Source organism: Conger conger, chromosome 6 (assembly GCF_963514075.1).
Source record: "Conger conger chromosome 6, fConCon1.1, whole genome shotgun sequence".
Lineage (NCBI taxonomy): Eukaryota > Metazoa > Chordata > Actinopteri > Anguilliformes > Congridae > Conger > Conger conger.
Genome location: NC_083765.1, coordinates 42,974,425 through 42,989,984, shown reverse-complemented (window position 1 = coordinate 42,989,984; position 15,560 = coordinate 42,974,425). Strand labels below are relative to the sequence as shown.

The 15,560-nt window shown below is 43.2% G+C and overlaps 2 protein-coding genes across 4 annotated transcripts; both read left to right on the top strand.

Moving 5' to 3' along the window:
• Positions 1-403: 403 nt before the first annotated feature.
• LOC133131651 (uncharacterized) lies at positions 404-4,606 on the top strand. 2 transcript variants are annotated; one of them, XM_061247043.1, is made up of 5 exons: positions 404-552; positions 1,079-1,137; positions 2,042-2,398; positions 2,851-3,165; positions 3,313-4,606. In XM_061247043.1, exons 2-5 carry the CDS (start codon positions 1,095-1,097, stop codon positions 3,807-3,809), a joined length of 1,212 nt encoding a protein of 403 aa, XP_061103027.1. In that variant the 5' UTR covers positions 404-552; positions 1,079-1,094; the 3' UTR covers positions 3,810-4,606. The 2 variants fall into 2 exon arrangements, with proteins under 2 accessions (XP_061103027.1, XP_061103028.1); XM_061247044.1 differs by lacking the exon at positions 404-552 and adding an exon at positions 607-616.
• Positions 4,607-5,066: 460 nt separating this feature from the next.
• LOC133131049 (uncharacterized) lies at positions 5,067-15,560 on the top strand. 2 transcript variants are annotated; one of them, XM_061246139.1, is made up of 6 exons: positions 5,067-5,177; positions 5,859-6,028; positions 6,777-7,121; positions 7,893-8,213; positions 10,299-10,592; positions 12,894-15,560. In XM_061246139.1, the coding sequence occupies exons 2-6, from the start codon at positions 5,986-5,988 to the stop codon at positions 13,010-13,012; spliced, it is 1,122 nt and encodes a 373-aa protein (XP_061102123.1). In that variant the 5' UTR covers positions 5,067-5,177; positions 5,859-5,985; the 3' UTR covers positions 13,013-15,560. The 2 variants fall into 2 exon arrangements, with proteins under 2 accessions (XP_061102123.1, XP_061102124.1); XM_061246140.1 differs by having other exon boundaries at positions 5,133-5,225.

The window sequence follows — 15,560 nt, the reverse complement described above, 5'->3', positions numbered from 1 at the left end:
AGTGACTATAGTATTTCCAAATGCTATTCTTTTTTACATTTTAGGACCCTGTCAATGTTTTCTTTTTTGAAGCCATAGAATAGCCTGATTGTTTACACTTTATTTACCTCTCAAAGAAGAGAAATGTACAATTATCTTAGGATAAGGACCAACAGTTCATTTCAGCCTGTCAAAAGCTGAGGGTCAGTGAGTGACCACCCACAATAAAAACATGTACATACTTATTGTTTATAATCTTTTGGTTGTTGTTATTATTATTGTTATATGTGGTTAAATGAGTGTTCTCATATCATTGTATTGATACTATTTATATGTACGCTTTGTATGTGTTTTCGTGTTGTGCTGCTTTGAGTCGCGAAGGCTAAACGAAAGTGAAATTAAATTAAAAAGTCAGGAAGAATAGTAATCCATAGAAGAAATACAAATTTTCTTCTGTAAAAACCTAATAGCCTATTAGCACTTGACACAGTTATAGATGCGTGGATTGAAGAGTGTGATTTTCAGCTAAAATGCGGAACGACATCTGAATCCTAAAATTACCCGAATCGCTACGTAAGTGTCGTGTTTGGTTCTTTGTCTTTTTATCAGAGCATCAGCGTGTCTGGCAGGGATATAAGTATGTAATATATGTCAATAATTGATACCTAAAAAGATGTAGCAATAATGGAATATACATTCAAAAGTGTTATTCAGATCTTAAGCCTATATTATGGCGTCCTGAATTGTCTACTTTAAGCCTATATTAAATAACTTCTTCCAGATAACTCAGGACGCAACCGTAACCCGTGCTTGCGGGCCAGATGGAATTGAATGGAACGTTTAACCGTAATCATAATTTATGTTTCGCCTACTTAATTTCGAAAACAATACAGAGGGATTATAATGTGAATATCCGCCGGTGAACTGTAGATAATGTGTGACTCAAAAGGACTTCCTAAAATGAGAACAAAACAATTCGAGGGCAGGAATTGTCTAATTGTCGTTCTTTAGGCCACAGCACAGTAAAAACGGTAATGTGTTCGGCGTGCCAGTCCCTGTATTTCATCTAAAGCTATTTGAACCCGTTTAATTTTTTCAGATGAAAGTCGTATGTGATGGGTATCGGTGTCATTTTATTCAATATTGCCTCATTGCTGGGTAAGTAGGCCAGGATAAATCCTTCTATTAGGGTTGGGTTATTGTTAAGACATGTTAATCATGGAATTTTCAATCAATATAATATAGGCACTATATTTTCGAAGTACCTCCGTGTTGGGGAAATTATAAAATGTTGAATGTACAGTACTGTGCAAAATTCTAGTATAACATTCTGCACAGATACGATTCTTTCAAAAATAATTCAATGAAAGGTCCTAAATAAACGTACTATACATTTTACATTACATTTTAGTAATTTGGCAGAATAGTTAAAAACGGAATCAAATCAGTATTTATTGTGACCACGCTTCTGCATTAAAACTGCATCACTTTGACTCACTCTGAGATATAGAACTGCTGGACAGTGTTAGCTAAGACAATCAGCAGGGAGGTTGTTCCAAACATGTTGCAGAAATTGCCAGAGTTCTTCTGCAGACTTTGGTTGGCTCCTTACTTCTGATCTCAGACAGCCTTGATCAAGTTTTTATGTCAGTTGCTTACGGTAATATGTTACTTTTTAAAATTAAATACAGAAATGTCTCTGTAAAATTACATCTTTTGGAAAATGAATATTTGGAAATCTCAAACCTCTTCTTTTATACTAACACACACACACACACAAAAGAATAAACATATGTATAATAAAGTCAAGGGTGCCTAAGACTTCTGCACAGTACTGTATGTCCCACTATATTCTAAAATACTCCACATATATTAACAAAATAATATATTCATTCATTTGAAACAATGATGCATTCAGCAGGCATTGTTTTGCTATACATATATAAAACGTGCTGTATAACTTAACACACGTTAACTACCAGCTCTTAACTGTTCAATGTATTCACTCTTTTACACAAAGGGGGTACTTCTATGTCGTATGGTCTCTCTCTCTCTCTCCTAGTCATTATATCCACTTCTAGTGAAGTGTACTCTCCGTCCGTTGTTGAAGGGAGTCTTGGAGACTCTGTCACTCTCCCCTGTGATGGCTCTGCATACAGTGGACTCCCTGATGTTCAGCTGGACTTCTTGTGGCAGACGTTTGACTGGAAGAAAGTGGCTCACTACTCCCAGGGTGATTATATCGTGGGCTCTGACTTCAGTAACAGAGTTAAGTTCGACACAGAGAAGATTCGGCGTGGAGACTTCTCCATCACCATCAACTCTGTTGAGTCCAGCGATCAGGACACATACGTGTGCGTGTGGAGGAAGGGTCGAAATGACCAGAAATTCCTCAGTGATGTCGTACTGCACGTTTTGAGTAAGTTGCCGATACTTTTTGCACTACAAAGCTAAAAAAATAAGTCCATCTCAACGACTGTTTTAGTCTTATATTGGTACTTAAAATCTAGAAGATTGTTTTGCTAAATAAGACACAAATATTGCTAATTAAGTAAGATTTGATACAAGATTTGCCAATGGGGTGAGAAAATGTAACTTGTCAAGCAAATATAGCTATATTTTGTACTTGAGAAAAAAAGATCTTATTAAGACTTATTAAGCCTAAAACTCATTTTTGAAGTGTGATTCGAATTTTGGGTAAAACCATATTTTTAGTAAAATCAGCAAAATCCTCCATATGTTCAATCCCATTCATTGCACTATTGATGTTGGGGGAGCAGACTAATCTCTCTCTCTCTCTCTCTCTCTCTCTCTCTCTCTCTCTCTCTTTCTCTCTCTCTCTCATGCGTGCTCTCTGTCTGTCTCTTTCAGAGCCCCACCCAAAGTCTTTCTCTGTTGCTGTTAACGACTCGGTGACTTTGCCCTGCTATGGTGGTGTTAACAAATATGAGCCAGACAAACTCTTTGTTCAGTGGGAAAGAGGAGGTGACCTGGTGCTGAAGATCAGCTCAGAGGGGCTCACCTATGGCCCAAAGTATGAGGGAAGGGCCTCTGTGCACTTCAAAAGGATCCGAAAAGGCGACTTCTCTTTGTCCTTGAGCGTTACGGGTCTGTGTGACTCAGGAGTTTATCAGTGCTCCACCGACCAGAAGCACAATGTAACTTCAGTCCTTCTGGAACTTAAAGGTAATATATCCATGAAAGCTTATTATTTTACTTGTGTTGCAAGTTTTTACCACGTTTTCTAAAATCATTTGATTGTATGGAAGTATGATTGACTATTTTGGAAGTGAAAACTGTCTGTGTCTTTAATATTATGTTTTCTGTCCTCAGATTATGGGCACTTCCAATCAGTCAATCTCAGACTTGGGAAGCCTTTTTCTCTCAGTTTACCTGAAGAACCAATGAATGTGATCTTCTCTAAGGGTGGAACATTCCCTGAAGTGTCACTGTGTTCCACGGACACAGAGCTTAGATGTGAACCAAAGTACAAGAACAGGATGGAATGGAAGAGCAACACTCTCACAGTGCTGAATGTGACATCAGACGATGTGGGAACTTACTCAGTGATCTTCTCAGAGAACTGTGTGATCAGCCGTGCATACAGTCTCAATGTAATACATTCTAATACTGCTACTACAAGTAATCGCAAATATTTTGTCTTCCCAATTTTGCTTGTGATTGCAGTACTATGTATAGTGTACATAGCATGGAGAGTATGGAGGTATGAACCGATTTGTTTTTGCCGTTTCCCCACAAAAATCAACCAGAATGAAAACGCACTGAGGACTGCTCCCCACAGACCCCCTTTAGACAATATCAGAAGCTGATGATCGCGCAGGCCAGTAACAGGCTTGTAACAGGTCTCCCTTCAATTGGTGTGAGACCACCCATTGCATGAAGGGAAATGCAGTCCACACAGAGGGCACTCGGGGATGTAAGATAAAAGAGTTAAACAACATACTTTAGCTGACACTTTTATCCAAAGTGACTTACAGTTTATTAGACTAAGCAGGAGACAAACCTTGCTTAAGGGCCCAACAGCTGTGCTGATTTTATCATGGCCACACCGGGGCTTTGAACCACCAGCCTTCTGGGTCCCAGTCAAGTAACTTAACCTGCAGGCTCCAGTTCCTGAGACCACCACCATGCAAGCACATGCCCATTCACCCAAAGCCTGAGGAAGAACAGTTTGCCTGCCTGTATCACACGCCTCCTCTTCCCAGGGGGAATCCCTTTTTACAGCTGTACTGGATGATCACGCTGGATTTGAGGTGCAGCTATAATCACTGACGCATGTGTATGATGAAACCCAGTGAACAAAAACCAGACATCTAGACAACTACGTTTTTGACATGAACGGACTATAGTTTTACCCCAGTAAAGAACAGGTTTTACCTAGATATAGCCTGCTATATCCTAGTAGGCTAGAAAACTTTGACTTTTGTCTAGACTGAGTTTCACCAAGTATTCACTACAAAATAAATAAAATGCACTCGGAAGATCCCCTGCTGCGCTGGGTGGAGTGGTCTACACAGATCAAAACTGAACTTTTATGTTGAAAAGGACATCATGCCTACTGTACAGTGAAATATGGAGTGCAGACTTCCTGGTTAATTTGTTTTGTGTGTACTGGACCTATGGCTTTTGTTTTAAGGAAATAAATGTATTAGGCTACATCTGGTCAATTTTTGAGGATAACGTACGCAGTGGCAGTTTTTGACCATCAATCAACACTCCATAACCCATAATGACAATGTGAAAACGTTTTCAAATGTATTCAATATTAGTCAACACTGTAATCATAAACAACTGATTCAACTAATAGTGCCACACTTTTCCTTTCAACTTCCAGGCATTCATTAATTGCGTTTTTTTATTTTCTCCGGATTCTAGCGCCTGGAATGTATCCTCTGTGTATTCCTGAATTTGGCATGTTTCTAACAGATCGTTTTAAATACTATAATTGCGGTGAAAATGTCAGAAACGTAAAATACAATGTTTCGGAATTGGAAAGCGGACCTTGACGACGGCATGGTCGACTATATTCTGTATCCTGGTAGCACAGTCCCTTTGCAACCTATGGCGTCGCTGTGAGGCAGCGTTTCCCCGTGTTGTTGCGTACTGGGTTGTAGGCTAAACGAAAGTAAAAATGAAAATTAAGTGCCATTAAACTAATCGCGGGAAGAAAAACTAATGTAAGTAGTCAATATAAGCCTTTTTATGAACATTTCACACAGTTATAGGTGAGTGTGTTTGAAGAGCATGATTTTAGGCTAAATGTGAAGGGACACTTGAATCCTAAAATAACCCACATCGCTAAGTTAGTACTATTAGTAGTAGGGTAGTAGCTTTTTTCTTCATATCATGCACGCACAAAAAGAAGGAGTAGTAGAAGTAGTAGTAGTACTTGAAATTGAAAACGTTGTAGTAGTAGTAGTAGTATTTATCGTGAAGTGAGTGTACTCTTTTTTCCTATTGTTGTTTGTGCTTTGTTTTTGTTTTTTCATTCTTTTTTAAAATTTTCATTAATACTTAACACAGCTGATTAAGGCAAAATTACCAACAACTTTTCTAGAGCAATAAATTATGTGTATTGGCACAGAGCAACAGAAGTGCTTGTTAATGGTTGGTGAATTACGACTGTACTGTATGTTACGGGGTTCGGGCAACTTATATGACACGGTCACCAGCGTATTATTATTTTTCGGCCAGCAATTTCACGTACAAGGAAACATATTGCATCCCACTTACCGATATGCTCCGAAATTGAAAATCCAGGTTGTTGTGTCCATTGTACATTGTAACTAATGTTGCTGTTGTAGTGTTATAATAAATAGTAATGTTATAATTAATAATGCCTCTGATTTTTTATGCAGGTAAGGAGGCTACCGGAATCTCTGCAGTGCACCAGTCTTTAATGAGTTCAGTTTGTGGACGATCTGTGCTGCCCTTCTGAGAAAAGCACACTGCTGTGTAGTGCCATACTGGCTTGTCTCCCAACTCATGGCTTTAACGTCTATTTTACTGGTTATGGTGTACCACTTGGGTAAGTTAAGCGAATGAATAGAAGGCCTGGATGATGTCACTGTTTATCTTCTCAATTCTCCGCGGCATTGCGGTGTAATACTCAAGCCACCTTTTACCCCCAGAAGGCCCAGTCCCCATGTGGCTCATTCCCTTTGTATTTTAGGTTCTTACCCCTTTCTGTAGCACTCGTTGGTGCACATTTAGTATATTTTTAAATGCTACCTTTGTAACATTTTTGGCTGCTCAGTGTGAACAGTACAATGAAAGCTGTGCAGCATGTTGTTTCTCATCTAACTTTTCAGGGTAGGCCTAGACATCGTCACCTCTGTGATTATTAATGCTGAATTTGTCAGACCATGGCAGGAGACAAGTTGCATAAACGTTTCATTTATTATTATTTCAACATTTTTCCCGTTTTCTCCCAATTTGGTAGCCAGTTGTACCCTATCTATTCCAATTATTGATTATGGTCAATGGCCCCTTCCCTCGGTGGCCCAGATGGATCTAGTGTTCCTGAGAACGACACGCAGCGAGCAGCGAGCCAGTTAAGGCGCTCCAGGAGAGCCGGCCAAACTCTGCTTTTGGCAGGACCGGGGATGCCAACCCTGGTCCTTGGTGTGCAACTGTAACCAAGCTCTCCACTTGGATTAGAATTTGTAATGCTTGTGGAAATTTGATGGGGACAGAAGGCAGAATGAAGATTGTGGAAGACATCTTCATAATAAACAATCTCTCTCTCTCTCTCTCTCTCTCTGTCATTCTATCAGTTTGTGATGGAGCGCCCTTGCCTTTGGTTTTTAAAAAGAAAATGGGAGACTCTGTCACTCTCCCCTGTGACGGCTCAGCGTACACGGGGCCCCGGGCCGATCAGCCGGACGTCCTGTGGCAGACGGCCGAGGGGGAGAAAGTGGCTCACTACTCCCATGGGACCCTCAGCGTGAGCCTTCTCTTTGAGCAGAGAGTTACGTTCCCCACAGACAGGATTCGGCATGGAGACTTCGCCATCACCATCAGCTCCCTGGTGTTGAGTGATGAGGACAGGTACCATTGCGTGTGGAGCAAGGGCGAGAAGGGAGAGAAGCTGCTCCACGATGTGGAACTCTATGTTCTGGGTAAGAACTCTATGTTCTGGGTAAGAACTCTATGTTCTGGGTAAGAACTCTATGTTCTGGGTAAGACTTCCTGTGTAGTTGTGATGACAGCTTTGAGTTTTTCTAATTCCGTTGTGAGTAAAACTGTTCTTTTAAATGCTAATCCTAAATTTCTGCCTCTCTCTCTCACACACACTTACATGCACACACACTCACACATACACACATACAATCACATACACACAAACACATACACAAATACGCACACACACGCACACCCGCAAACACGCACACAAACACATGTACACACAAACACACACATATGCACACACACATACAATCACATACGCGCACACACACTCACACATACACACATACAATCACATACACACAAACACATACACAAATACGCACACACACGCACACCCGCAAACACGCACACAAACACATGTACACACAAACACACACATATGCACACACACATACAATCACATACGCACACACACACTCACACATACACACATACAATCACATACACACAAACACATACACACATACGCACACACACGCACACCCGCAAACACGCACACAAACACATGTACACACAAACACACACATATGCACACACACATACAATCACAAACACACGTGCACACACACACACAAACAAATATGCGCACACATACAATCACACACACACGAACACACACATATGCACACATACAAATATGTACACACATGCACACACACAAACACATGCGCGCACACACACACACACACACACACTCTCAGAACCCTCCTTTTTGAAGAATCAGGCTGTCGCAGCGGGGGACCCAGTCATGCTGCCCTGCTACAGCCGTGTGCCCAAAAAGGCGCGTGAGGATGAGCTCTTCGTCCAGTGGAAAAAAGGCCATGACGTCATACTCAAGCTCACCTCGGGGGAGTTCACTTACGGGAGGAACTACACAGAACGGGCGACCATGTCCCTGGAGAGGATCCGACAGGGTGATTTCTCCTTGTCCCTGAGTGTTGTAGGTCCGCACGACAAGGGAACTTACCAGTGCTCCAACGAGAGGAACCGAACCATCAGTTCAGCCGACCTCACTGTTAGTGGTGAGGAGTCATTTCACATCTTCCAGTTTGCCTTGTTTACCTTTTCCATTTGTCACTTGCAGATGAAAACAGCTCAAGCTAGGTTTTGAAACTGCTGGTAGCTGGTCGACCAGTTCAGACCAGCTCCATACTCAACATGGTTTGAGCAGCTCAAGCTATGTTTTGAAACAGCTGGTAGCTGTTGGTTATAACTGGATTATTAGGCATTTATTTATTTCTGATCTGGCCAGGAATAGACCAAGCCGACTGCCGGTATGGTGTATCAGCATGTTGGCTGCAGTCGGCCCTTGCAGAAGACCCCGTCAGGACCCGATTAAAACATGCCAACCATATCATGGCGGCCTGTAGCATTGTGGTTAAGGTGAATGACTGGGACATGCAAGGTCAGTGGTTCTAATCCCGGTGAAGGCATAATAAGATCTGCACAGCCGTTGGGCCCTTAAGCAAGGCCCTTAACCCTACATTGCTCCAGGGGAGGATTGTCTCCTGCTTAGTCTAATCAACTGTACGTCGCTCTGGATAAGAGCATCTACCAAATGCCAATAATGTAATGTAATATCAAACTGGGAGCTGGTCTGATTTGGTCAACCAGCTAAACCATGTTGAGCCGGGAGCTGGCCTGAGCTGGTTAACCAGCTACCAGCTGTTTCAAAACCTAGCTTTTCTTATTTTAGATTTTGCTGAAATGAGTACCGGTACCTGATTTGACTGCTACTACGCTATTAGAACCTACAACCATGTGTAATGGTGTATAAATGAGCAGAGCTTGCTGCTATACTGACCATATCAACTGCCCTTATACTGTACCTAAAACTTTTATATTCTATTTCATGAGAAGGAGCTTTAAAGGAGTCAGGACTCCTTCCAAACCCAATTCTCTTGCTCGCTATATTAGGCCTATGGACCAGACAAGTCAACTCTTCAGCCTTCATCATAGTTGTGTTTACTTCCTAACCAGCATAGTTCTGGTCTCTGGCTTAAAATGAAAACTTGCGTTCACTCTGACAAAGAAGGCAAAAGGATGCAAATGAGGAGGCCATTGTCAGGGCAGTACTGTCTGAGAGTTCCTAGTGAGCAAAAGATGGAATCTGGATGTCTAGAGGGCTGGAAATCTGGCACTAATGGATGTTTTGACAGACTGACATTGGCTCAGGCAGATAGAGCAGTCGTCTGGCAGTCAGAGGGTTGCCGGTTCGATTTCGCCCTGCGTGTGTCGAGGTGTCCCTGAGCAAGACACTTAACCCCTGAATGCTCCTGACAGCTAGAAACCTTTCACTTTTCAACCAAATATAGTTGGGTTTTCGGTTTAGGGCGGCCTGTAGCGTAGCGGTTAAGGTAAATGACTGGGACACGCAAGGTCAGTGGTTCTAATCCCGGTGTAGCCACAATAAGATCCGCACAGCCGTTGGGCCCTTGAGCAAGGCCCTTAACCCTGCATTGCTCCACGGGAGGATTGTCTCCTGCTTAGTCTAATCAACTGTATGTCGCTCTGGATAAGAGCATCTGCCAAATGCCAATAATGTAATATAATGGTTTTCACTCATATCTAGAGGTGTCTAGAGGTACCTAGACCTACATATCTAGCCAGGTGAGAATCAGGCTAGATATGTTATTTGGTTGAAAAGTGAAAGTTTTCCAGCCCTCCAGACAACCAGATCGGTCTAGGTTTCGTCTTTTTCTCACTGGGTTTGGATCGGTAATTCAGAACCACCCCCACCCCCCATGTCGCAATCAGCCCTGAATATCTGGAGTGTGTCGGCTTGGCATATTCCCTGCTTTCAGCAGACCAGCCAATTACCCTCTGTGTTTGAATACGCTGTCTCTCCCCAAACAGGGCTGGAGGAGCTCTGTCTGGGGGAGTCAGTTTGGAGGTAGTTTGGAGGTAGTTTGGAGGTAGTTTGCGGAGTTTGCAGCTTTAACGTCGCTTACCACTGCTCTGCCATAGAATCAGTTTTTTTAAAGTTTTTTATTCAAAGGTATTCTTGAAATCAGTATTGTTCTTTGCAACATTTCTTTCTATCTTTTGTTGGTAACATGGGAACTTGATTTGTGATTTGTGACCATGGCGTCTCTCTCCCTTTTCAGATCACCAGAACTGGGTCGTTGTTGAAACTGGGAGTACTTTCAACCTTAGTTTACCCAGAGTCCCCATGAAATTGTTTTTCATGGATGATGGCACTGAAGTTCTAGTGTGTAAGAAATTATGGATCCATGCCAAATGTGAACCGGCCTACAGTGATAGGTTGGTGTATAAGCAGGGCACTCTCCTAATGCACAGAGTGAACCCCAGGGACGAAGGAAGATATACGGTGAGGGAGTATTACCATGGCGTCTTCATCAAAGAAGTCCACCTCAAGGTCTCCAATGATTTTCCACTAGGTACCTTGCATACTTTCATGCCTTTTATTTATTTCCCTGTCTTTCTGTCACGACAGGCAGTTTGCCCTTTAATTTATTTTTTGCTTTATGCAGACAGAGGGAAAAGCACAAGTGGGTAATAATAATAATAATAATCATAATTACATTAATGGCATTTGGCAGACGCTCTTATCCAGAGCGACGTACAGTTGATTTGACTAAGCAGGAGACAATCCTCCCCTGGAGCAATGCAGAGTTAAGGCCTTGCTCAAGGGCCCAACAGCTGTGTGGGTCTTATTGTGGCTGCACTGGGGCTTGAACCACCAACTTCCAGGTTCCAGTCATGCACCTCAGCCACTAGGCTACAGGCTGCCCCCAGTAAAGAGTAAAGACGAGATCTGCTACCATGTGGGGGGGGGGGGGGGGGGGGGGGTGTTATGATTGATTAATACACTTTGTTGTACGTTGATCTCACTTCGTTGTACGTCGTGCTGGATAAGAGCTTCTGCTAAATGCCTGTAATGTAATTAATTGTTGGTTGCTTTATGGGCTGGGCCACACATTTCCTCATTAGAACTTTCGCTGTCTATACTTTGCACCCAGTTTTCATACACATTCATATGAAATCATTAAAATACATAATGATGGGAAGAGCCCATTTTGCCTCTGGCCTTGTGACCCACTGGGTTGCTCATGCTGTTAAGGCACTGTCCCAGGGTGTGGATGGTCCTGTAGGGAATTCGGACTGTGGAAGTTTTCATTTGGCTGGATGGGCATGTCTCATTGGGTCCCAGTGACCCCATCTGGGGAATCACACACCCGCTATCTGCATGCCCTGCAAAGGCCAGCATGCTTTAGAGGAGAGGGAGAGCACACTTCAACCACAAGAATAGGTTTCAGCAGTGGTCCTCACTGGAGAGCTGCAGGGTGTGCTGGGGTCCTCACTCCTGGTCCTGGAGAAATGCAGGGTGTGCTGAGGTCCTCACTCCTGGTCCTGGAGAAACGCAGGGTGTGCTGAGGTCCTCACTCCTGGTCCTGGAGAGCCGCAGGGTATGCTGAGGTACTCACTCCTGGTCCTGGAGAGCCGCAGGGTGTGCTGAGGTCCTCACTCCTGGTCCTGGAGAGCCGCAGGGTGTGCTGAGGTCCTCACTCCTGGTCCTGGAGAGCCGCAGGGTGTCCTGACTTTTGTTGTTACTCAGCACTTCATTCATTCATTCATTCATTCATTCATTATCCTAACCCGCTTATCCTGAACAGGGTCGCAGGGGGGCTGGAGCCTATCCCAGCATACATTGGGCGAAAGGCAGGAATACACCCTGGACAGGTCGCCAGTCCATCGCAGGGCACACGCACCATTCACTCACACACTCATACCTACGGGCAATTCAGACTCTCCAATCAGCCCAACCTGCATGTCTTTGGACTGTGGGAGGAAACCCACGCGAACACGGGGAGAACATGCAAACTCCACTCAGAGAGGCCCCGGCTGACGGGGATTCGAACCCAGGACCTCCTTGCTGTGAGGCGGCAGTGCTACCCACTGCACCATCCGTGCCGCCGTTACTCAGCACTTAATTGATCAATCAGAGCAGTTAATTACACAGTTAACTGACCTGGTTTTTCGGGCCTGAATTGATTGCTGATATTAAGGTGAAAACAAAAACCAGCTCACCCTGCGGCTCTCCAGGACCAGGAGTGAGGACCCCAGAACACCCTCCGGCTCTCCAGGACCAGGAGTGAGGACCCCAGCACACCCTCCGGCTCTCCAGGACCAGGAGTGAGGACCCCAGCACACCCTGCGGCTCTCCAGGACCAGGAGTGAGGACCCCAGCACACCCTGTGGCTCTCCAGGACCAGGAGTGAGGACCCCAGCACACCCTGCGGCTCTCCAGGACCAGGAGTGAGGACCACGTGGTTACAGTGAAGAGGCCGGCTCACTCAGTCCTGCATCCCAGAACATCTATTTGCATGTTTAACGCCCAACGTGCTTGGACACGGTTAAATGAAAGAGCACTAAAAGGTGCTCAGCAGCTAAAAGGACTCCTTACCTGGAAGACATCACGGGGACTGGCCCGGGAAATAAGGCACGCCCAGGCTCTTTTCACTGTCACGTCGAAACGTCAGTCTTTTCCCCCATGTCGTTAAACGGTCTGTTTTGCTCTGAGCTTCCCGTGTGTTTCAGTGTTCCCTATTTCCTGGCTAGCCCCCCGTGAATTGTCCAGCTAAGGAGTCCTTATAATCCAGTTGTGTTTCTTTTTTTCTTTCTTTCTGTTTTTAGAGATCTGAAACTTACTGAGCGTATGTTCCTTTTTCATCCCCTAGTGTTTTACATGTGCTCACTGCTTCTGTCGGTGTGTCTGATTGCCCTGGTGATGAAGAAGCTCAGATGGCACCCCAAACAGATGCTTGGATATTGGAAATTTTGTCTCTCAATCAGATAAATTTTCATTGCCTCATTGAAGTGAACGGAGACAAAAGAGGTATTTGTGCATTGTTTTATTTTTACATGAACTTCTGCTTTTGATTTTATGCTGGCTTCTTTTACTTGCCTACTCTATTTGGAAGTGCCTGCTTTCTGTATACTTTGTAGCCCTCATTTACTCAAGTGCTTCATTGTGGCAGTTACCTCTGTTTGCATATGTGTGTTTAAATGGTAAATGGCTGGAATTTATACAGCGCAGTGCAATTGATTTTCTCATTCATGCATACTCGCACTCACACACCAACGGCTTATTGGCTGCCATACAAGGCACCAACCAGCTCGTCAGGAGCATTTGGGGGTTGGGTGTCTTGCTCAGGGACACTTTGACACACCCAGGGCCTGAGCGAACATCACCCCCATGTTTAGGGACACAATAAAGACTAGTTAGGCCATCTCACACTGCACTGTATTTAGACCTGGGTTGGGTTATCATTGGCCCCCGGACTAAGGATTGCCCAGAGTTAGCTTATCCTGTGTTCACACAAGTATTTGTTCACACTGGGCTAAGTGCTCACACTGGCTATTTTGGCGCCGTGCTAAGGGATATTTCTGGGGGTAACCCCAAATAGTAGGTGGTAACCATCCTCCGGAGCAGGGCTCAGCTAGCCCGGGGCTAAAGTTGGTGCTAGCCCAATTTAGAATGTTCAAGTGTGAACACACACAGTTGGCCCTGAATAGACCTTCCTATTCACAGCAGAGCATCTAGCACTGTGCTATATTTGAACATTCCAGCAGTCACTGGTGACACTATGGGCCAGTTTCACAGACTAATTGTAGACTAAGTTAAATTTTCAATTCTGATTCTCCGTAAAAAGACTTAGTCCCGGACTAAACTTAATCTGTGTCTGTGAAACCCCTATGATTTCTGCTCGTCTTTAATGAGGTCTGGAACATAGATGAACTGACTCCAGGTCAGCAGTGAGTATGTGGACATCTCAGCACTCCAAGCCTGCCTGAGGCTTTCACAGTGACCTGGTTAACCCTTGTGTAGCTTAATTGAATTTTAAACCCCAAACCTATTTTGCATGAAGAAACAACCTGTCACTCATCACAAACCTTGTCAAAAATTTCACAAGGGTTAAGAATCTTCACTTTAGTCCAAATTCAGCTGTACTGTGCCCTTGATCAAGATCCACCTCCTTGGCTGCCGTATAAATGGATTGTATGTTAAGGATGTCAGCTATGTCTGTCACTCTGAACGACAGCGTCTGCTATGCTGTAATCTAATTTATGTAATGAGAACATGATTAATGTTATCAATGTCACTTCAGGCCATAGGAATGCTTTGGTAAGTGGTTGTAAAAATGGAAATTAATGTATTGCACTTGTAAATAATCCTTTGCATTCTTGGTGTGAGGGACTATGAGCACAAAGTTTTGATTTTAAAAAAGAAGAAATGCAGAAAACACGATTCTTTTCCTGGGGAAACTGACAGGCCCAGATACCAGCATTATTGTTCCCCAAGAGAGCAAAGGGCCTGGGATTCAATCAGCTGCTGTCATTTTGTCATTTGTCAACTTTGTCTAACAGTTAAAAGCAAGAATGACTTATTTGTTTCTTCACAAACATAGTGAGTTCAGCAGTTCTAACTTACCACGCAGAGTCTGTGAAGGAAAAGAGTTCAAGCTTTTATAAGTCAATGTTAAGGACAAATGTTTATTTAATACCACGCCAAGGATATATCTGGATAATGACTTTGTCTCAAAGCCCCTGGGAGTGTTACAGCAGACAGAAGCTAGCCTGTGATTAAGGTTGTCATCGTCACCAGCTTGTGATTGAGGTTGTCATGGTCACCAGCCTGCGATTGAGGTTTTCATGGGTTCCCATGCTGTAGCATTTTCAAACCAACTGTAAACTGCACGCACTTCAGTCTCGCTAATATGTTGTTGACTATTTTGTTCTTTTGAAAGATATTCTGAAATATGCATTCTAATACATTATCTGGAGGCTCTCCAATAATACATTCTGTCCATTATCCTTCTGAGAGCAAAGTGGCAATAATATGTATATTTTGCAATATATTTATGTTTTATCCCATACATGTTATCAATACAATAATTTAAATTATTGGGGTTTTTTTTAAGTTGGTAGTCGGATATTTGAATATCATTGGAAAATATTATCTGAATTTGTGTTCTGTTCAAAATCAAGATGGCAAATCAAAAATGGCTGTCCATTTATGGTGTGATTATGTAAATTGTAACTGTGGTGATAATAATGTTTTGTTTATCTCTTAGCTGTAGAATTGTTTTCTGTTTGTTTTGTTCTTTAGAGTTTTGGTGACTTGTTAATTTGTCTGTGTGTGTGTGTGTGTGTGTGTGTGTGTGTGTGTGTGTGTGTGTGTGTGTGTGTGTGGTGTGCGTGTGCGTGTGCGTGTGTGTGTGTAATGTATTGCCTAATACATCTCTGGATTCCTATTAAAATGTTTTTTTTAAATGGTAGCTACACTGTCCTGATGAAGGCTTGGTAGCTGAATATATCTATGACAGAATAAATAGATTATTGGA